The sequence below is a fragment of the Anolis sagrei genome, chromosome 6 (genome assembly GCF_037176765.1).
Source record: "Anolis sagrei isolate rAnoSag1 chromosome 6, rAnoSag1.mat, whole genome shotgun sequence".
NCBI classification, from domain to species: Eukaryota; Metazoa; Chordata; class Lepidosauria; order Squamata; family Dactyloidae; genus Anolis; species Anolis sagrei.
In genome coordinates this window covers 91426242-91450675 of record NC_090026.1, presented here as the reverse complement: position 1 = coordinate 91450675, position 24434 = coordinate 91426242, and the positions used below count along the sequence as shown (strand labels likewise).

Here is a 24434-nt window from a genome sequence, read left to right as displayed (position 1 = left end):
ATTCTGTAGGATTGCTAAGCTCTAATTAAATCTTTCCCATAGAAAAACTTTGAACACAAGTTCTTATCTTTTGATACTAATCATCCTTGATATCTGCATAAAATATTTTTGTGATATATAGATATTTTATTTAAGCTGCAGGGCAGCTTCAGAAGCACAATGAGCACTATCCTGTCCCAATGTACCATTTTGGCTTGAACTCAGGATAAAGAAGATTTGAGCTCTTGGAGCAGAACTGTGACTTGAACTATCTGTGATTGACTAGTGTTTCTGGAATCGCAAATCCATCTTCTCCTTCCCTGTCTGGGGAACAGTGATAACAATGATTGCGATGAGAAGCAGATGAGAGAAACAGAACGGAAGTCTTTAAAAATGCACAATGTTGGTCTGTTCATATATTTTTTCAAGGAAGATATCCTCTACGCAGGCAAGGGCAAGGCTGACTGCTGAACCGGTATCCAGTTTGCTGGTCTATATGTCTATTATTTACACCCTGAAAGCAAAAGTCAGCTGGGTTCGTCCTGCAAGAGAAAAATGCATTGCAACCCATGCTTCAGGGCTACATCTGTATGGTTCCTTAGAAGACTGAATTTGAAAAATGGAGGGTTATCAAAAGGATAAAATGCCCCACCTCTCTCTCTCCACACACACACACACACACACACACACACACCATTTATTTTATTTCACATAAAGCTACCGATTGGACCACTTTCCCTCTCTCCTCTTTTTGCCTCAATCGTTGTTAACGGAACTACAGGAAAGCTTCCAGGAAAAAGAAATCTGTATGAAACAGAGAGCAAGCGAACATATAAGCCATTACAGAAGATTGAATTAAAATGTACTTACCCGGGCCTCTCAGATATCATACATCTCCATTATGTAGGCTTTAGGCACCAAGCCAATGGTTCCTTTCATTTCTCCTACCCACCAGCCAAATCTATTGTACTCCTAATTGAAAACAATATGCAATATTAACCTTTAGTCCGATATAAATGCAATAGAGTTTTGCATATGACTCCTGAAGTTTCCTCCTTATGTACAGTTACAAGAGCATGAATAGAAAATTAAAACATTAAGGGATTGTGTGTGGATGTATTTCTGAAGCACTTGAAATGCACTAAAAACACTAGGAAATTATGTTTCAAAAGAATAGCTATCTATTATAATGTCTGGCAGATCAGAGTAATAACTATCTAGGGGATCTCTACAAGAAGCTAAAGTTCATCCAACAAGAGAGGCTTGGGTGTGATCCTATTACTTGTTTTGTAATACACACTGATGACCACATTCATAAAAATCCTGTATTATTAAGTATCCTTAGATGGATTTTCCTTTGATTTTTTTTTTTTGTGGAGATGTAATCATACACAATTAATGCAATATTCCTTTTGTTGCCACTTGATCGTTTTTATTATCACTGTTATGTTTATTTGGAGAGCGGTTCATTATGTTCTTTGGAGAACTTAGATATTTATTATCAGAGTTCATCTTTTACTTGGAATATTCTGTTTTCTACCCAACCAGCATACTTTGGCTCTTTTTTTTCTGCCCAAACCATATCAACAGTTGACATCTGAAAATTAATACTTGATAGTAAAGTATAAATATCCCTTGGGATTCCATTAGTAATAGAGCCTTAAGATGTAAAGAACCTTAGCTAGTTAATGCCACATTAAGTCTACACAGCCTGTTTTGCTTCTCCAACAGCCCATCATGGTGCTATGCTGGAAATTTTATCACAGCTTTCATATGCCCGACAGGTGACAAATGCATTTTAGTTCAAAATTTATTTAGGCTTAGCAAGATACATCTGAAACAAAACGGGAATGTGATAATTTAAGGAAATAGTGTTTTCCAAAGGCAATAGCATTTAAGAGCCTTGTGGAATCCAAATTTAGTGTTTGTGCCTCTGGTGTACATATTAAGATCAATCCTAACAGCGTCTCAATAACGTCTAAATTTTGAAATGTCAACAAGGTGGATTGGATGAAAGAGGAAGCTGTGGGGAAAACATAGACCTAAAAAATCCTAACTGATAGTGACCACGTAACAGCCAGGAAAATAGAACACAGAAAGACAGAGATATAGGGGAAGGGAAGCCTTTTGATATAACATGTTGAAGTATTAAGTCTCTGCTCAGCCTCAGAGAAAGGCAAAGGCAAACCCTCTCTGGCACAACGTTTCCAAGAAAACATCATGACAGCACTGCCAAAACTCGAAATTCTTTGAAAATTATATCAACAAAATTATCTAAAACTAAGTGCTAATGGGAGACTGATAGGATGTAAACGTATCTATTTATATAGTTGAAACAGGAAAGGGAAACAGCAAAATATCCATATTCTCTCTTTCTCTTCAAGGGTTTTCTTGAAATCTATTAAACTCAAAAGCCAGGATATATTTCTCTTCCCCCAACATCTTCACAGTGCCACTCATTTACTTCTACCCATTAATCCTGGTGGACTCTTCAATCATGCTACCTCTGCCTTTACTTCCTAAACCATGCAACACACAGCTTGATTTTCCAAGGTTTTCTCCGTAATTCGTAATGAAATTATTTTGTTGGGAGGCAGAATAGTTCTAGTCCAGGTACACGGATGAGCTCCCTCTATCAGCTCCAGCTCCCCATGCAGGGATGTGAGAGAAGCCTCCCACAAGGATGGTAAAACATCAAAAACATCTGGGCGTCCCTTGGGCAGCATCCTTGCAGACGGCCAATTCTCTCACACCAGAAGCAACTTGAAATTTCTCAAGTCGCTCCTGACATGAAAAAAAATCTAAACACAAAAGAAAATGGTTGAGTTTTCTTAATGGGTACTATCCTGCGGGAATGAAGTTATATTTTTGAGTCATATTAGCTGGGAGGGTTTGGGAGCTGTAATTAAAAAGGTTACTTTACCAAGCTCTATCTTGGTTAAATAAACCAGGTATATTTTCTCCTATGGTACTTCATTGCACTGCACTTTCAAGTCATTTTTAACCTAAGGTGATCCCAAGGTGAACCTTTCTTGGAAGGTCTGTTCGGAGGTGGTTTGTCACTGCATTCCTTTGAAGTTGAAAGAATGTGCCTTGCCTGAGGTCACCCACTGGGTTTCTATATTCAAATGATGGTTCAAACTCTGGTCTTTTAGAGTCTCCATCCAACCCCCAAACCTCTATACTGCACAGAATTGGAGATTTAAATGGGCAGCAAATAATCTATATAAATAAAAATATAATCTTCATTTGTGGGATTAACATAACTCAAAAACCACTGGACGAATTGACACCAAATTTGGACACAATACAGCTACCAGGCCAACGAGTGACCATCACTCACAAAACACTGAAAAACACAGCAGAAGAGACTCAAAAAGCAAAAAAAAAAAAACCCCAAAAATACATTTCAACGCATGCGCAAAACCACATATATACACAAACACACATATATACACATATACATAAATATATACACATATATATACACACACAAAACACATATACACAAACTGGACCACAGTAACGCGTGGCAAGAGATGGCTAGTATATAATAAAACTTTATTTATATACCGCTCTATCTCCCCTAGGGGACTCAGGGCGGTTTCCATGTAACAAAACACCAAAACATACAAAGTAAGCAAAGCATAAGCATAAATTTGTCAAAACAACACATATACATTAAAAACCAATCTTACCCTATTCTTTCCTGCAAAATTACTGTTCGGGCCCGGCTTTCAGAATGGGCCTAGGTGAATTAAGAGGGCCAGACCGAGGCTAGTGCAGGCAAGATAGGGGGGGGCAGGGGAATGGGTAAAGTGAAATAACTGGTATCAACGATAGTAATAGTGAGGCCTGTGGTTGCTCAATTCCAAGGCCTATTGGGGAACTGTCTGGGCTAATGGGTGGGGAGTGTAAGGCCAGATTCTAACAGTGGCCAGGGGCCCACCACCAACCATGCTTGTGACGGTGGTGAGAGAGAGAGAAGGGCCTCCCTGGTAGATCTTTGAGTTCACACTGGTTCATAGGAGGAGACATGATTGCAAAGATAGGCAGGGCCCAAACCGTTTAGGGCTTTATAGCAAAGCCCATGAATTATGGTAAATATGTTAATGCTTAACCAATTGGCTATAGCAAAAACTGGGCTCCAAAATCAAATGCCTTTAGGGAAATAAGAAAGAGCTTCAAGGAAAGAGGACAATATCCTGTGCCTATGACTGCAATGAAATGATGCCAGTATATCAGAGCAATAAGCCACCAAGCTCTTCTGCCAGCCCAGGATGAGAATCACACCCGCTGCAGCACTGGGTCGATTGTTCTGGGGCCAAAACCCTTAAAGGCAGGAGGCGTTTGCTGTCTCGCCGGGGGTTCAGACGTTCCAGCTGTGTGTGTGTTTGATTAACAAACACATGTTTTATCCCACATTAGCCTGCTTAAACACACACTTGACGTCTCAGCAGACTCAAAGAACAAGTCATCACTCATGATGCCAAACCTCACCTGCACTGGAGGAATCTTGCCAAGAAAGTGTTTCCAAAAAAGCAAAGAGTGGTGGGAGAGAGAAACCACCACTTTCTGAGTATGAGCTGGGGGAAGTGCTCATCGCTGAGACGGAAAACAAACAAACAAATGTGTGGTTTTGTAGTGGGCTGCCATAGTTAAGTGAGCATTAAATGATATATATATATATATATATATATATATATATATATATATATATGAGACAAATGGCACAAAATAAGATCACTGGAGGTAAATTGCAGAATGAAAATTCCCCACGTATCCAGGCATTTTATCGGTTTGGAGGGAGGAATCCCTTCTACTTCAGAAGCCTCCAATTCAATTGAAAGCCACGCTGCCGCCCCCCTCACCACAACTCTCATTTCTTGCTATTCAGGAATATACAATTTAATGCATTTGTGTGAAGCTGAATGTTAAGCTGAAGTGGGTGGTGATGTAACAGTCTAGAAAGCTAATTTATGGAGTGGCTGCAGACATTAGGAGGTGGGGCCATGGGGGAGAAGACTGCAACCCAGATGCCTTTACTTTATCATCACTATGCTTGGTATGAGCCTTGCAAGCATGATGAATCCCAATTAGAGCGACGGTAATATAAGCAAGCAGGAAGGGGAAAACAGACCTGCTTGACTGGGAACATAATGGTTTAACCTCAGGTTAGAATAATCTCTGCAAAAGATCCTCTTTTATCTGTTTAATGTGTTTACCATTCTTTCTTAAAATGCTTCTAAAGTCTTTATGCAGATAAAAGCCAAAATGATCCTATTTTAAAGCACTGTATTGATACATTACTTACAGTGGAAATAAAAGGCAACTGATCCAAGGCAATAGCCTGACAGACTAAATGCAGAGCTTAGAAGAAAGTTACTATTTTTGGACTACAACTCCCAGAATCTCCAGCCAGTGTAGCTCTCTTGACTGGGGGATTCTGGGAGCTTTGGTTCAAAAAAGGAACTCTTTTAAGCTGTTGTTTAACTCTAGTGGTTTTGCTGTTTATTTATTTATGACATTTGTATCCCGCCCTTCTCTAACCCAAAGGGGACTCGCACATTGGCAACAATTTAGTGCCATAAAAACATACAATTAAATAAACATATACATTGAAAACACACAATTTCACTACCACACACACACACAGAAGAAACTTAACACCATTGAGAAAATGCAAACATCAGGACAATTTCTTTTATATTTATATTTATATATAAGTGTGTGCTCGCATGTGCACAGACACATATACATATTTACTTTACTTGCTGCTACTATGCTTAATTGGTTATTAATTTCTTTGTCTAATTAAAGCATCAAATCAATTAGAGAGGGGTGATAAGGTTTGCAATACAAACATTGCCTTCAACTATCCCAATTTGGCAGGGACAGTCCTATGCCATCTCACTTTTTCAGCTGATTTCAGAATGTCCCAGTTTCTCTCTCTTTGTCTCAGTTTCTCTCTTTGTCTCCAGCTTATTGCAATTGCTGCAAAGTGGATTCAAAATGCAAAAGTCGTTTGTACTCAGGAGAGTTGCAGGGGAGAGAGGAGAAGAAGCATGAACCTTGTCCATCCCAGGACTCTTAGACAAAAGCAAATTGATGCAGCCTCTCCTAGCTAGTGCTGATTAATAACTTTATCCATCTTCATCACTTTCTAAAGTTTCCAATTACTGATATCACCACCCCCAGGAAAGGTTGATTGCGTATAAACTACTGCTCTTTGTTTGGTCATCTGTGAACAACACAGTCACAAGATTTAATAACCTGAGTCATATAAGGAAAATTCACCCATCATATGCCGCTTGCTCTCTTCTTTTGCCATAGAACCCATTACATGACGCAGATCAACTTTCAGCCGGGCTCCATAGCAAAAGGGGAAAGCAAGCAACTTACACCACTGCTGCGGCAACATGGGAGGCTTCCTGTGTTGCCTTTGAAGCAATGGGGTGGTGGGTGGAGATGCTTCCCCCCGCCAATGGGATCGGGCCGGTGGCAAGTCCACCTGACATCCGCTGGGAAGTAGCAACTAATAGTGAAAGGACCAAGGCAATGACATCTCCAGCTCATCCCCTGTTTGGATATCACCCAGCACGCCAACACCTTAAATCAAGAAATAGTTTTCTAGGATATACAGAGATACTTGCGGGAACACCTTAGCAAGCGAGAGTCCAAAAGTGGCAGGCTAAAATCCAGAACCTCAATCAATGGCTAATACCAAATGAGAGACTCCCTCCTGGGTACACAGAAAGCTGGATGATTTGGAAGGCACTTAACAGACTGCACTCTAGCACCATGAGATGCAGTGCCAATCTTAAGAAATGGGGCTACAAAGTGGAGTCCACGACATGCGAGTGAGGAGAAAAGCAAACCACAGACCACTTATTACAATGCAGTCTGAGCCCTGCCACAATCACAATGGAGGACCTTCTTATAGCAACACCAGAGACACTCCCAAGTGGCCAGCGACTAAAGCACATTTAATAGAATGCCAAGTTTTCAAACTTTGTTGGGTTTTTTTAATACAGTATAATTGTTTGGTTTTCTCCGGATACGATAAAATAAATAACTGGCAAGTCAAGCAATGTGGGGTGTGAAGCGACCGGTTCTCAACACACCTCGCCAGGATTCGACATGATGAGAGTCTCAAAAGTAATGTGATAAGGTCCATAGACGCCACAAAGCAGGACAGTTTGGTGATATGGACTTCAAGTATTTGGGTGGTCATTTTTAAATGTGGACCTTGGCAGAGACTACAAAGATGAGCACTCATTTCACCTTGGGCTGTCTTGAATTTAAAAGCTGTGCCTTTAGAATAAATAACAAATTGTGAGTACGGATCAGCCAAGGATTTAATATTCATAGATGATTAGCACTGTGGAAGCCTCAGGTGTGAATAAACCACTATCGGGTATTCCTCAGCGTGTTTAGGAAATGCTGCATATTCTTTCCATCAACTCTAGGCTTTGGCAATTGACTCCACTTCAGAGGGACTGATAAAATAATGAAGAGTCCTTTAATCTGCAGGAAACCATTCCAGTCAATTTATAAGAAATATTACATTCCTTTGTAGGATGTGTAATTATTTTCTATTAATCATGCACTATAAAGCTACATTATGTGGTTATTCTGTTATCACTAGGAAGAGGCCTGCAGTCAGCTCCTGACAATGTTAGGTAATTACTAACACAAAGCTTCTTTCTCCTTCTGTAGAAATGCTATCAAGATCCAGGGACACTGTAATGCTTCGCTGTAGGAAAAACAACACTCCACAGAAATTAAAGAGCCACATAATGAATTGCTTAAAGGCAATTCTGTGTGTTTGTGAAAAATAAAAGGGAGGACAGGCAGGCAAATGTTTTCAGATTTGGGGGTATCAGAATCTGAATTTAGTCATATTTACCAGTTAGATCCATTAAAATCTTTTGGGCTTAAACTAATCATTCCTTACTGACTCAAATAGCATGGATGTAAACTGGTCTGAATGCAGTACAATTAGGTCAGGAGCTTAAGAGGTAGGTCCTTAAGAAGTAAAACTGTATAAGGACTAAAAAGAGCAAGCAACAGAGGCATTTCCAAAAGATGTTAATCATAATGACAGGTACCTACATTTCATCTGCGAACTATTAGCCACTCTTCTGGAAACACTTTGCAATCTGCCAGGAAATTTATCTGACGATCCAAGAGGTTTTGTCATGAGTCCTACATGTTGTTAAAGATACTTACAATCTAGTGAAGCACATTTCGGCACAGTCAGAATAATAAAAAAGGATTTTAAAAATTCATTAAAGTAACTTAGGAAATTTCTATCAAACCATCATATAAAGCACAATAAAGGATCTTGTTGCACCGTCATTGCAGATGCAGTTTATGAAAGGTTATGCTACACACTTATCATCTCAGTTAATCTCAAAGGTCCCAGACGTCCCTTTCCATAATAATGCTAGATGTGTCATTCCTAGGGTTGATATGGTATACCTATGAAGGAATGTGGAAATCTAAAGTACATTTATTCACACTAACTCAGAAGTATGTGTAGAGAGTATTTAGAGTTTTAGAGTACTAATCAGTACCACAACCGCATATTAACAGCTGTTCAGTGGCATAGATGAGGTTATTTTGCATTTAACAAGTCCTTCTAGATGAGTGTTTCTCAACCTGGGAGTTGGGATCCCTGGGGGGGGGGAGTCACGAGGGGGTGTCAGAGGGGTCACCAAAGACCATAAGAAAACACAGTATATTATGTTGGTCATAGGGGTTCTGTGTGGGAAGTTTGGCCGAATTGTATCATTGGTGGGGTTCAGAATGCTCTTTGATTGAACTATAAATGACAGCAATTACAACTCCCAAATGCCAAAATCTATTTTCCCCAAACTCCACCAGTGTTCACATTTGGGCATATTGAGTATTTGTGCCTAGTTTGGTCCAGATACATCATTGTTTGAGTTCACAGTGCTCTCTGAATGTAAGTGAACTACAGCTCCCAAACTCAAGGTCAATGCTCACCAAACCCAGTATTTTCTGTTGGTCATGAGAGTTATGTGTGCCAAGTCTGGTTCAATTGCATCATTGGTGGAGTTCAGAATACTGTTTTAATTTAAATGAACCATAAATCCCAGCAACTACAACTCCCAAATGACAAAATCAATCCCCCCTCAACCCCACCCGTATTCAAATTTGGGCGTATTGGGTATTTGTGTCAAATTTTGTCCAGTGAATGAAAATACATCCTACATATCAGATGTTTACATTATGATTCATAGCATTAGCAAAATTACAGTTATGAAGTCGTAACAAAAAATAATGTTGTGGTTGGGGGTCACCACAACATGAGGAACTGCATTAAGGGGTCGCAGCATTAGGAAAGTTGAGAACCACTGTTCTAGATAGTTTCACTTTAGTTGGCAATTCAAGCCTGGGAAAACCTCAGCAGTTAGAAACAGACCAGGGAGTAAAGTTTCCTGTTACCAACTGCTTGTACTGTTCTCATCTCAGTTGGCATTATATCCATTCACTTCAATTTCCTTTGTTTGCTTCTGCACTATATGAACTGTGGGAACCCATCTTCCAGTAACGTCATTAAGGCTTTGCCCAGGGGGGTGGGATCCCCGTTCTGTATTCAAAAATAATTTCTAGAGTATAGAATGAAACACTAATGCTAAGATGGTTAAGAAGTCTTCTTATCTCCACTTCATCCTTTCATTGTAACACCTGGCTTTAACATTTAAAAAGGACAGAAAAGAAAAAGCTTTTTAAAAATGGACACATCCACTGCTGTTTTATAACTTAATATTGGATTACTGCAATGCACTACATGGGGTTGCCTTGGAAGACAGCTCATAAATAGCAATTGGTACAAAGATCAGCAGCCAGATTACTAACTGGGACTAACTATAGGGAACACACCACACCCCTATTGAACCAGCTCATAAGTTTCCAGTCCCAATTCAAAGTGCAGGTTATCACCTATAAAACCCTACATGGTTTGGGTCCAGTCAAGGCATGTAGCCGGGGGGAGGGGGGGCTTGAGGGGTTTCAGCCCCCCCCCCCCAAATTCTCATGGTGGTCCGCGAGAAGGCCTTACTGGTACATTATTTAAACTGTTATGTTTATTCATAACATGATCTGATCACCATGATCAATATATCCCATATGCATGCGAGTATTGGAGTAACGATACAAAAGGTTTGCTAGGGTAGACCCTCTACCCCTGAATCAAAATCCTGGCTACGGGCCTGGTCCAGTCTATCTTCGTGATCGCATCTCCCCCTATGAACTGGTGTGGGCTCTAAGATCTGCCAGGTGGGCCCTTCTCTTGGTCCCACCACTGTCCCACGTGTGGTTGGTGGGGACAAAGGAGAGGAAACTTAGGCAAGCCTCCATACTACACTATTTTTGGAAAGAGCTAAAAACTTGGCTCTTTCTGCAGGCCTTTGACAACGTTTAAGATTGCAGCCAGACTACTATCTTCAGCCAGGGAAGGCTAAATTGATTGTATGGATCTTTTAATTAACAACTATTGCTATATCTTATTGATTCTACTGCTCTTGTTAATTTTATATGTCTGGTTTTAATGTAATGCTGGTTTTAATGTAGATGTATTGTATTTTATATGTTGTATGGCACCACTGTGTGCTTTGTAAGCCATCCTAGTCCTTATGGGAGATGGTGGCAGGGTATATATAAAAGATTATTATTATTATTATTATTATTATTATTATTATTATTATTATTATTATTATTATTTTACTGAGACAAAAACACAGTATGACACAGCAATATATATATGCTGGATTTCATATCACAAAATCACAAGTCAAACTCTTCCCAAGCGTTTAGGACTGTGTGATATATCCTAAATAGTGTGTGTGTGTGTGTCTTTGTTGTTTCTCATTTTGGCAGGGTCACTTTTGAGTGTTACCATCCCATTACATTCCTCTGTGTATAAAATGCTGATGTTTTCTTATGGAGGTCAGAAACCAACAAAGATTAATCTTGCATAAAACCCAGGATGCAGCAAGTCAAAAGAAGAAGAAAAAATAACACAGCAACAAGACCTATGATTACAAATTTAATTATTTTGGAAACTTATATGCAGTGACTGTTCCTATTTATTATTGCTTCCCCCCCCCCCCCATGCTTTCACATAACAATCAAGGGCTTTAATCTTGTGAACTTTTGTCTATAGGAGAGGGGACCATACAGGATACACAAAACTTGTAATAGATTCCAAGCATCATTTTTTCTATGCTTTTTTCCCCAAGTTTGGGCCCAAAAAGTCAAATTTGAGTAGTCGCAGTTGCTGCTGAGACATGTTGTTTTGCACATTAAAACAGCACTTCATATTAAATAATACGAAGCTCTGCAATACCAAGCTCTACTTAAAACTTATTTATGATTCAATGACATTAATGCAGTATCCGCCATTTATAATGGCAGCCGGGCAGCTAAATGCACAAACAGATCCATAAATAAAAGCGACCCTGACTGTAGTACATGCTCTTTTCAAACCCACTGTTTTGAAGTGGAATTGTTTCCAACACTATGAATATTTCAGGGAAGGGAGGAAACAGTTAAGACAAAGACAGAAAGACACAAAGCTGTTACAGACAGGAGTTCAAAGGATAGATATATATTTGCTTTTTTCATTCTGCCTGCCACTGTTGCTACTTAAATTTCCTCTGCTGAAATAATGTTTTGTGTCTGCACAAGTACTTTATCTTTTGGTTCATGTTGCATTTTTCCTACACCATATAATACTTATGCTTAATTCCTTATCAGTAGAATAAGATTTCCCCAGGATTAATGTCAACAGGGAGCTGATATATGGTTAGAAAGTAATAAGCACTAGCTGAAATCAAGCTGAAGTGGAATTTATGACACCATTTTGGAGCCGCACACATTAGTGTCTCTCTCGGCGCCTGCATCTCTCATTTGCAACCGCTAGATGGTGTAAAAAATGTAAAAAGCAAAAAGGCTCAAGGGCTCATTCAGATACTACAAAGCTAAAGCACTAATTTATAGAGTTGAGAAATATTTATTCAAGCCATTAAGCTCCGGAAGCTCTCAGTTATATTTTACCTTGAGAGCATTCTGAACACACTCTTTGTCTGGCTAGTAGTGCTCACTCAGACCATGCACCTTGGAAGTTCAAATAGATTATCCCTTGGCATTTTGTTTTCCAAAGCCTCTAAATCCAATGCTGACAGGAAACCTCATTTTGTTTAAAAAGCTGCAAGAGTCTAACTGACAATAGACTGAGTTCTGGCTAAATTTCTTTGTGGTTTTAACAAAGAAAATGACTGCTAAGCAGAAAACATTCATATATCCAGACTGGTTATGACAGACCAACACCTAAAGCCAAGGGCAAATATACCTTTAAACAAGGCATTAACTGGAGATGGAGATTAAGAGGACCTCATGCTTTGAGTCTGGGGTCAAATGAGCCATGAATCTGAGCATTAGAAAGGAAAAGGTAGTATTAGCACTTGTTTCAGGTGGGCTCAAAAGTTTTAGGAATTTAACACGTCGCAGGAAATTGCTTTCTCTCCTGGATTACTTGGTGAAATGAAAAATACAGTAAAGAAGGAGTGAAAAATAAAGTAAAAGATGCAGTGCAGTGCATGCTTCCATGTGAGTAAGTCATGCTTGGTTCATTGAGACACTGAATGCACATAGAATTGAATTGTCTGGCTGTATTGTGTTAGGTAAAGGTAAAGCTTTTCACCTGAATTAAAGTCTAGTTGTATCCAACTCCGGGGGTTGGTGCTCATCTCAATTTCGAAGCCAAAGAGCCGACGTTGTCCATAGACACCTCCAAGGTCATGTGGCCAGCATGACTGCATGGAGCACCGTTACCTTTCCACCGGAGCGGTACCTATTGATCTACTCACATTTGCCTGTTTTCGAACTGCTAGGTTGGCAGAAGCTGGGGCTAACAGTGGGAGCTCGCCTCAATCCCTGGATTCGAACTGCCAACCTTTCAGTCAACAAGTTCAGCAGCTCAGCTGTTTAACCCGCTGTGCCACTGGGGGCTCCTTGTACTGTGTTAGTCATGCAAAAAAAGAAGGAATTATGGTATACATATGAGACCTGGTTTCACATTCCTTCTCTGCACGGCACTGGGGAGTCTCAGTTCCCTCTCTGTAAAAAGGGAACAAGACCAATTTATTATGGTATAAATGTTCTTGATTAGATTTATTATGTTTATTCAATAAGTTTATTTAATTATTTCTTTTTACTTATTTTTGGCTTGTTATTATAAGTTTCTATTGAAGTTGTTTTATGTATTGCTTGATTTGATTTGTTTGCATTATTTTTATAGCATTGAATGTTTGCCACCTTTGTTTGGAAACAATCCTGAGTCCCTTAGGGGAGATAGGATGGGTTTAAATAAAGATTGTTATTATTATTATTGACACAAAAGCACAGTACGTCATAGCAAACAAGATCTATATGCTGGATTTCGTATCTCAAAATCACAAGTCGAACACTTCCCAAGCGTCTAGGACTGTGTGATGTATTTTTGAATGACGCGTGCAGATCCAAGTAAGGTGGCCTTTTGCAGTTGACAGATCATGATTTTGTCGATGTTTGTTGTTTCCAAATGCCGACTGAGATCTTTTGGCATGGCACCCACTGTGCCAATGACCACTGGGACCACCTGTACTGGTTTATGCCAGCGTCTTTGCAGTTTGATCTTGAGGTCTTGATAGCGGCTGAGTTTTTCCTGTTGTTTTTCCTCAATGTGGCTGTCACCTGGTATGGCGACATCAATAATCCAGACTTTTTTCTTTTCCACAATCATGATGTCTGGTGTATTGTGTTCCAAAACTTTGTCAGTCTGCATTCGAAAGTCCCATAATTAATAATAAGTTGTTGTTGTTATTATTATTATTATTATTAACTGGCTTTATACAAGTCTTATGGGGAGATGCAAGACAAGGCAGAATATGGGAAAGTTATAATTGCAGCTACAATTTCCCTCCCAGCCATTATGGCTACTGACTGATGGATGCTGGGAGTTACCGTTAAAGCAAAAACCCTTTTCTAAGCCCTCAGGAAAGAGAGGGATACTAGAAATCATAGTCATTCACTGCATTTGTAGTGAAACATGAGAAAGGCAAACTCAAGTTACTCTTAGCAAAACATTTTTTTCATTTTGTTAGTTCTAGCTACTTTAACATTTATCTAAAGACAAATGCTTTGCACTTTACTGATGAGAAAGGCCATGGTGTGAAAGTATCTCAGGGCAAGAGTGGACAGGCAGCACTGAGCAGATTCTGGAGTAATTGCTCAGAGTTGTGTCAGGAATCTAGACCAGGATAGTAAAGGTTACTCTTTAATTTATGTACAGCAAGGACTTAAGAATCTTTTACCCACCCTCCAAAACAACAACAACAACAACAACAACAACAGGTTCTTTGGGGAAGTACCCTAAGAACAGAACTACATCTTGTGATAAATACAGTATGCAGTTTAGGGTCCTTTTTCTTTTTCTAATTAAGTGTACATACTTAACTTAAAATGGAATATATACCAATCTATACTGAGACCATCACTAGGGAGATTTTCACCAGCTGCTTTTAATTTTAAGATTCACTCCATTCTCCCAGCAACATGGGAGTTTTAAATGGGGGGAGGGGGAGGTGCTGATTGAGACTTTTTCTTCTTTTTTAAAGCCCTCCATTGAGAGAGGGAATTATGAAATAAAAACCACCTTGGCCAGGATCTTTATTTCCCTCAGTATGATCATTCTGTCTTACCTTAATGTTAAAAACGAGATTGCAAGTTGCATACTATGTATTTAAAACACAGCTTGTAGTTTGAGTTCTAAGTGAGACTGACAGCACAGTCAGAAGTCCTACTGAGTTCAGTAGCAGTTTTCTGAGATAGACATAACTGGAAAATGGTGTCTTAATGTGGTCAATTTGGAGCTTTGATCATCTCACGCATGGATTTTCTTGGTGCAGGATTCTGCTTTCATTGGGAAATGCAGAAAAAGGCACTTACGTTACATCACATCACATCAGTTTGCTTTTTTAAAAGGCCAACACAGTGAATTGAAGATGAGCCAAATCTATCACGGCACACAAATGGAGACAACCCAGAATGCTCTTGAGGCCAAACTGTGACATCAAAGCTATTCAGAACATCCAGAATCAGCAAATACAAGACGTATCAAGGAAGAGGAATGCATACACAAGTCACCCACACATATCATTCAGTAGTTGACAAGGCTACATTTTTACATGCATTGAACTTATTGTCTCAGAGGGAAGTTACTTAGCAGCAAGTAGCCAAGACGCCAAGCACAGATAAACAAGACTTAAAGACGATTCCTGTAGCACAATAACTCTTTGAATGTGATTACACTCAATTGACAAAATAATTTATGTGCAAGGAACTGTAGACCAAATGTAGAGGATGTAAAGGAAATGCCAATTTCCCCGCAACCTCAAAGACTGCCTGCTGCTGCTACTGCTTCTTTTAAAATTTCAGCTATCTCCTCTCACCTATCTATTCTCTGTAGGATACAGTACCTTGCTGAGAATGTAGATAATGTCACCACGTTTGAATGTCAGCTCATCAGGAACATCTCCGGTACAGTCCCACAAACCTTGATAGAAATTAACATAATCGGTTTTTTTATTGCCTGGGGGAAGGAAAAGGTGCATACATTAGATTTGTCAGCATAGGTGATTGGGGGCTTTTGTTATCAGTGATGCAAACACAAACGCCACTCAAACAAGAGCTGCTGGAGGACATTTTCCAAGTTATCTCCTTTTAAAACTAGGAAGCTGCTCCCCTATTCACTCCCCAGAGAAGTGCTGCAGGAAAGATGAAAAAGAAATCCCACTCCTTGAAGTCTCCAAACCTGTTTTTAATAACATGTGGCTACAAGTTTTCAGAGATGCACATGGTAACTCTGTTTCAAGCTGCGTTATTCACACACATGTGATGCACTACAAAATTGCAGCAGACATTAAGAAAACCTCTGACCATATGGGAAAAAAACACATCTGAAGTGGGGGATTACAACTTTTTGGAAAATGCTTCCTTTTTGGAGAACCAATACCGAAATTCTGCTGCATCTATAGAGATGACTGCTGAAGCTGCGAATTTTCTTCATCTATATGCATATATTGTGTCAGCATCAGTTTGGGACATTAAGTTCTGGCTAAATATGCAATACGCAGTTGCCATAAACTCATCCTTCTAAGCACATAAGCACAATGGATGTGCTGCTTTCAAACTGCCATACAGACCATTAACTGATTGATTATTTTAGCACTGTTTGCGCTGTAATGCCACCATAACAGAGTAATAAATGCTTTGTCATATGCTTACCATACATACAAGTAGTTACTGAAGCACTGAACTCAACACAGTTGCTATACACTGAAAGCGTCTATGCACATGGCCAATTGTTTCTATAAAAAGCATGTCCAGCAAAAAGACAAGCCACCCCAATGAGACAAAAAAACAAAACAAACAGCTGCACTATGTTCAAGAGAAGCAAACTAGGTGCAAATGTACTTAAACACTTCTACGTGGTATGGAAATAAAAGCCCCAAGTGTGACTGTCTTTTGCTTTGTTCCAGAGGATACCAATCTCCCATACTGATAAATTACAAAACGTATTAGTAATGTTTTCAAGTCACTGGAATTCCAAATCATTATTTGTATAGTTCAACATACAAATAATGTATGTATGAGTCCCACCTGGGGGAAAAAATGGGATAAAAATAAATAAATAAATAAATAAATAAATAATATTAAATTGTAAAATTATGACTGTTTACATCTATAAATCACTCTCCAAATGCAAACAGATAATGTTCTTCAGATAATAATATAGTCTTCCACTTACAATGAACATTGACATTCAATCTGGCATTTTATATAAATTCCACTGCAAGGCAATTTCCCATACTACATGCATCCACTGCAGTTCATGGAAAGTCCAATCTGCGGGTATGTTACCTAGGCTTGCAGTACACAACATTTGGACATCTAAACTGTCATAGGTGGAAGTTTTACCAACCGGTTATCGGCTCAAGGCAAAATGCACATTTTCACCACACATCTTGAACACTTCACCCTTTTTATAAACAAGCCATATAACTTCTATTGTACAACACTAGAGGGCACGCAGGATGGAAGTATGAACACAGTATGGGGCAATGTCTTTATTTTTGAGTTTTGGCAATTTTTGGTCTTTTCTGTAGGCAATATTTCATGGAGCTGTATTAACAGCTAACAAATGTAAGGAAAATCTGTTTCATGTAATCTAGTTTCCATCCGATGACCCATACACTTCAATTATGATAAAATAAGTGTCTTATAAATAAGGCGGTTTGTTCAATAATGCCAATATTTATTATCTTGCATTTATTCACTGCCAGTAGGGCCTTCTCAAGTCTCTGCAATATGCAGAAGGATTTAGGAAACAGCTAAAACAAAGGCAGATAAAGAAAAATAGAAAGACCTGTCACTAACAGCTTGGCATGCTGGATTGCAGTGCCCATAATCCTTCATGATCACCTACACTGATTAGGGTTGATGAGAGTTTCAGGCTAAAAAACAACAACTGATGACTTAACAGTTGCCCACCTGTGCTACAGAACTAAGAGCACAAGAAAGGAAACTAAGGCCCCTTCCACACAGCTGTATAAAATCCACATTGAACTGGATTATATGGCAGTGTGGACACAGATAACCCAATTCAAAACAGATATTGTGAATTATCTTCCTTGATATTCTGGGTTATATAGCTGTGTGGAAGGGCCCTAGGACAGAAATTGTTAATTATGCTTTTGCATAAGGATATTTGCAAAAAAAAAAAAACCAACCAAAAAGCATAAAGAAATTAATTGGCTGTGTTTCCAAGTTTGTAAAATTTAGATTCTGAAGCCCTAGAGGCCCTTCCTCTTTCCATCCTACATGTCTCACTCTACAAATACAGAAGTGTTTCATTAGGGGCCCTTCCACAAAGTCTTATATCCCAGAATATCAAAGCAGAAAATCCCACAATATCTGCTTTGAATTGGATTATCTAAGTCCACACTCATATAATGTGGGATTTTCTGCCTTGACATTCTGGGATATAGAGCTCTGTGGAAGGGCCCTACAATGAAAGAAAAAGTGCCTGAAACAAAGAAGAGAGCTTTCCAGATGGTAAAATCACAGCCTGAATACGAGATAAAACCCAGTGAATGTTCAGGTTCAGGTATCCACTGGGTTTTGGTTTCGTCGATACCAAAATCTGTGGATGCACAAGTCCTATTATATACAAGCTGTAATATATACTGGGCCCTATTATATACTGGAGCTCCAGAAGTCGATAGAATGTGGGAAAAGGTTCTACGTAAATATGATGTGTTTGGATTAACTGTGATCAGGAGAATAAATAGAATGCATTTCTAATGTGCAGCACACGTTATCACTAGCATTTCATTACGTCTGAGACCATCTGCATGCCTACTGCACTAGAAATACAAGGAAACTCCTACCATGTGCATTGCTTTAGAATTCCAGCTCAAGAAAGTGCTTCAGAATAGTGGCTTCCAAACCAGTGTAATTTACAAGGTCCTTCGTTCTTATGAGTGAGCCTCTGGCGGCCTTCCCATATTTTAGGACTATAGCACAACTTTACTTTCATTTCACTGATCTTCCTCTATTCTGTCTTGTGTACGTTGTTACACTTCAGATGGCCAGTTTAAGACTAGGGTCTGCCCCCATATTCACTGTAAATATGCATGGCTCGCATTGAAAATGCTACTTTCTTGGAGTGAGATACCAGGCCCTGCCTAGGACATGAAGGAGATTCTGAAGATTTTAGACGTAAACTGTATTTTTTCCGATAACTGATGCTATATATAATTGCCAATGCATTTCCATCATTTCGCAAAAGCAGAACTACATCCTGCAGTCCAGTCCCCACTGGAATGTGCTGATAATTTGAAGTAAAATATTCAAGGAAAAGTCTCTAAAAATTTTGTAACAAAGGCTTACAAAAAGATCCACCATATTTTCTCTTTGAGCATAATATGTTTCTCCTGGAATTCCTGGCTGGTTGTGACTTGAGGCAAATTAAACTTATGTAAGTTGATGAATTATTGGAATACACTGAGAAAGGGGGAAAAATCCCACAGCAAAATAATAAAAAAAAAAAACAGAGGATCCTGACTCATTTAAAGTTATCTAAAACTCAAGCTGACCTTTCTAACTGGTTTTAGGTTCAAACCAAAGTGACTTTCTCCCTTGCAACCTACAACCAAAATTCAATATTATGTTGTAAATGCAATAAACTTTTAATGTAGTGCAAATATTTATTAGTAAAGTTACACAAGATTTCAGAGCTGCACAACTGATCGCCAATTCCTTGAACAAAAATCAATTAGCTTCCAAGCCAGCTATTCAGAATCAAGGATTGGAAGGTTTTGGGTATGCTTATGTCTGCATTACAGCCTACTTTTATGAAACTTCTGAGAAATAATCAGAACTATATTTAGCTAGCATAATGTCCCAACAGGATTCTACTCTCAACATTATTTTCACTCATTATTGATGGTTGCATGCTGCTCTAACTTATAAGAAGTACTACATGAATATCAAGCAAAAAGTGGGTGCTAGAAACCTGGAACTTCAATCCATGGCTGATAGCAAATGAGAGACTCCCTCCTGGGGATACAGAAAACTGGGCGACTTGGAACGGACTGAGCAGACTGCGCTCTGGCAACACAAGATGCAGAGCCAATCTTAAGAAATGGGGCTACAAAGTAGAGTGCACAACATGCAAGTGTGGAAGAGAGCAAACCATAGACCACCTACGAAAACGCAATCTGAGCCCTGCCATATGCACAAGGGAGGACCTTCTCACAGTGACACCAGAGGCAATCCAAGTGGCCAGCTACTGGTCAAAGGACATTTAGCATAATGCTAAGCTTTTAACTTTGTGTTTTAAATACATTTTAACTGTACCCTCAATTCACTTCTGATCATCATGCAAACATTCATTTTGTTCGCTTAGCAAAGCATGTTGGAAAGAGATGCAGACAATGCTGCAAAGCCTATTCCTTGCTTCTGAAGAAATTCCAAATAAAAGGTTCTTCTGTGTTTCTTCTGTATGCCAAATCTCAGACCATCGGCAGTTTTGTACCAAGCGCCCAGCATCCCTTCTTTGGGGCATGCAGTTTTAGCTAGACAGAAACACGCTAGAAAAAAATTATGAGGGTTTTTTTATCGTGTCAGAAGACTCAGCTTTGGAGGACTATTGTAAAAATGGTGCAAGGAAAAGAGTTAGATACCATCCTCCAGCACTGTAAATCTTTTGAATATACATACATACATACATCTCCCAGGAGTGGCTGCGGGGGAGGTCCCAGACCAAGCACAGTCCGAAGACCCAAAGACCTCAACGGCGGAGCAGGCGGAGGATAACATGGCACATGTTACAACGGCTGCGAAGGCGGAAGAAGGCTGCAACAGACTGAGAAGCCACGGTCATTGTGTTAAACTACATCACCAGTGGAACCTCACTCTGTGAAGTCTGTGTGTTGATCAGTTGTGCACTGACCTCCACACATTAAAAAAATCCACGCACAGGCGTCTTCCAAAGAAAATAAAAACCAACCAACCAAAGTCCCATGGCGATCAGCGAGTGGCGACGGGGGCAGGACTGTGAAATCTGGAAGCCCCTAGTCACAGACTGGCACATGGGCGGTGGGTACGGACTCAGTCGTTCTACCTCAAGGTCCGAGGCAGTTGAGTAGTTCGGCAGCTGTATCCACGACTGAGCAGCCCTATTGAGGACCCACTCTGCTCACCCCACATGGGGAGGGGGCTAGAAAAGGTGCCCCAAACATAGTCTGCCTCACTCATCCCTGACTGGACTGCCGCGTCCAGTGGGGTCACCACCCTGCGGCCAAAAAAGAAAAATGAACTTCGGTACGTGGAACGTACGGACTCTGATGGACAACAGTGGCAGTGAACGCCCCGAACGCAGAACTGCCATCATTGCAAGGGAGCTGGGACGCTTCAACATCGACATAGCAGCCCTTCAGGAGACCCGGAGAGCAGGAGAGGGACAGCTGAAGGAAGAAAAAGGAGGCTACACCTTCTTCTGGAAGGGACTGCCCGAAAAAGACCAAAGAATGCACGGAGTTGGCTTCGCCATCAGAAATGATCTGGTGAAACATCTGTCCGAAGCACCCACTGGCATCAACGAACGACTCTCAACCCTCCGAATCGATCTTGCCAAAAACCAACGGGCAACCATCATAAGTGCCTATGCACCAACACTAGATGCTGACGAAGACATCAAGGAGAAATTCTACTGTCAGCTGGACACTGTCCTATCCGGGATACCTAAGGAGGACAAAATCATCCTCCTGGGGGACTTCAATGCAAGAGTCGGGCGAGACTTCGACCTGTGGCCAGGGACCATTGGAAAAGACGGGGTTGGAAACAGCAACTCAAATGGCATCCTGCTTCTCACCAAATGTGCGGAGCACAACCTTGTCATCACCAACACGCTCTTCCGCCAGAAAAACAAGTTCAAGACATCATGGAAGCACCCCCGGTCAAAGCATTGGCACCTCTTAGACTATGTAATCACACGTGCCAGAGACCGCCGTGATGTGCTCCTCACAAGAGCCATGACAGGTGCTGACGACTGCTGGACTGACCACAGGCTAATTCGATCCTCGATGGCTATCAAGATCGCTCCCAAGCGCAGACTCCAAGGAAGGAAGGCAAGGCGCAAAATGAACACCCAAGCCCTTCAGGAGCCCTCCAGACGAGCCCATCTCCAAACAGCACTCAAGGACCATCTACCCACAGAACACCCCGAAAATGTTGAGGAACATTGGAACAAACTGAAGACCTCCATCATCCAAGCCTGCGAAGAAACTATTGGATACCAAGCCAAGAAACATCAAGACTGGTTTGATGAAAATGACATCGAGATCCAACAGCTAATTGACAAGAAAAGGAAAGCCTTCCAAGCATGGCAGAGAGACATCAACTGTGCTGCTAAGAAAAAGATCTATGCTAGTGCAAAAGCTGAGGTCCAAAGAAGGACAAGAGAACTCAAGAACATCTGGTGGACAAAGAAGGCCGAAGAAATCCAACACCTGGCAGATACCCATAATGCTCAGGGATTCTTCAAAGCCACAAAGGTCATCTATGGACCAAGAAACCATGGCATACAGCCTCTACGCTCATCAGATGGAACCAAACTCCTGAAGGACCAAAACTCAATTGCACTACGTTGGAAAGAACACTACCAAAGCCTCCTGAACCGCAGCTCCAATGTGGCCGAAGAGGTCCTCTCACAAATCCCACAACAACAAACCAGGGATGAGCTTGCAGCACTGCCTAGTTTGGAAGAAGTCAGCAATGCCATCAGCCAACAGAAGAATAACAAAGCCAGTGGACCAGATGGGATCCCTGCTGAAATCTTTAAAGAGGGAGGACCTGAGCTAACACACCAACTCCACCAGCTCATAGAAAAAGTGTGGGTGACCGAGAAAATCCCAGCAGATTTCAAGGACGCCACCATCATCACCCTCTTCAAAAAAGGGGAAAGAACAGACTGCGGAAACTATCGAGGTATCTCCCTTCTAACCTCCGCTGGGAAAATCCTCGCAAGAATCCTTGCAAACCGCCTTCTGCCCCTCTCAGAAGACACCCTCCCAGAATCCCAAAACGGCTTCCGCCCCTCCAGAGGAACCGTGGACATGATCTTCACTGCACGACAACTCCAAGAAAAATGCAGGGAACAAAACCAACCCCTGTACATGGCATTCATCGACCTTGCAAAGGCATTCGACACAGTGAATCGCAGCGCTCTCTGGACCATCCTCCACAAAATCGGGTGCCCTAACAAATTTGTGAACATCCTGCGGCTCCTCCATGATGACATGATGGCAACAGTTTTGGACAGCAGTGGCTCCCAAAGTGACCCATTTAAGGTGGAATCCGGTGTCAAACAGGGATGTGTTATCGCCCCAACTCTATTCTCCATCTTCATCGCTATGATACTTCACCTTGTTGATGGGAAGCTTCCCACCGGAGTGGAAATAATCTATCGGACAGATGGCAAGCTATTCAACCTCAGCAGACTGAAAGCCAAAACCAAGGTTACAACAACATCTGTTATAGAACTCCAGTATGCTGATGACAATGTCGTCTGTGCGCATTCAGAAGAAGATCTACAAGCCACTCTAAACACCTTCGCAGAAGCATACGAGAAGCTCGGCCTGTCACTGAACATTGAGAAAACCAAGGTGCTGTTCCAGCAGTCACAAGCCAATCCCTCTCCAATGCCAGTAATACAGCTTAATGGTGTAACATTAGAAAATGTGGACCATTTCCACTACCTTGGCAGCCACCTCTCCACCAAAGTCAACATCGACGCCGAAATACAACACCGCCTGAGCTCTGCAAGTGCAGCATTTTCCAGAATGAAGCAGAGAGTGTTTGAGGACCGGGACATCCGTAGGGAGACCAAGGTGCTTGTCTATAAAGCCATTGTCCTCCCAACCCTGCTATATGCCTGTGAGACGTGGACAGTCTACAGACGTCATATGCAACTCCTGGAACGATTCCATCAGCGCTGCCTCCGGAAAATCCTGCAAATCTCCTGGGAAGACAAGCGGACAAACATCAGTGTGCTGGAAGAAGCAAAGACCACCAGCATTGAAGCGATGGTCCTCCAACATCAACTCCGCTGGGCCGGCCACGTTGTCCGGATGCCCGACCACCGTCTCCCAAAGCAGTTGCTCTACTCCGAACTTAAGAACGGAAAACGGAACGTTGGTGGACAGGAAAAGAGATTTAAAGATGGGCTGAAAGCCAACCTTAAAAACTCTGGCATAGACACTGAGAACTGGGAAGCCCTGGCCCTTGAGCGCTCCAGCTGGAGGTCAGCTGTGACCAGCAGTGCTGCAGAATTCGAGGAGGCACGAGTGGAGGGTGAAAGAGAGAAACGTGCCAGGAGGAAGGCGCGTCAAGCCAACCCCGACCGGGAACGCCTTCCACCTGGAAACCAATGCCCTCACTGCGGAAGAAGATGCAGAGCAAGAATAGGGCTCCACAGCCACCTACGGACCCACAAGGAAATCCATAATGGAAGACCATCTTACTCGTCCAACGAGGGATCGCCTAAGTAAGTACATACATACATACATATATATATATATATATATATATAAACAAAAACAAAAATGTCAGGAAATCCTGTTTAAGAATCTCCCATACTAGTGAAGTTTCGCCTTCAGGCTCTGAGAAGAAAGGCAGGCAATACGGATAAGAGGAGGAAAAAACAACTCTTTCCTGAACTCAAAAATATTTCTACTGAACGGTGCAGCTGAGGGAACCGCCCTCCACAGTGACATTTTCTTTCAATCCGAATGTTTCCAGCTTTGCAGAGAATGAGAAAA

At 41.0% G+C, this 24434-nt stretch overlaps 1 protein-coding gene across 2 annotated transcripts in view; it reads right to left on the bottom strand.

The window, feature by feature from the left end:
• Positions 1-24434, bottom strand: part of SKAP2 (src kinase associated phosphoprotein 2) — a 139723-nt gene that overhangs the window by 5396 nt on the left and 109893 nt on the right. For both annotated transcript variants that reach the window (XM_060782053.2, XM_060782052.2), the window contains exons 11-12: positions 15528-15640; positions 850-951 (exon numbers count right to left, since the gene is read on the bottom strand). In XM_060782053.2, coding sequence (XP_060638036.1) covers positions 859-951; positions 15528-15640 — 206 coding nt within the window. In that variant the 3' untranslated portion in view covers positions 850-858. The remainder of the gene's footprint in view (positions 1-849; positions 952-15527; positions 15641-24434) is intronic.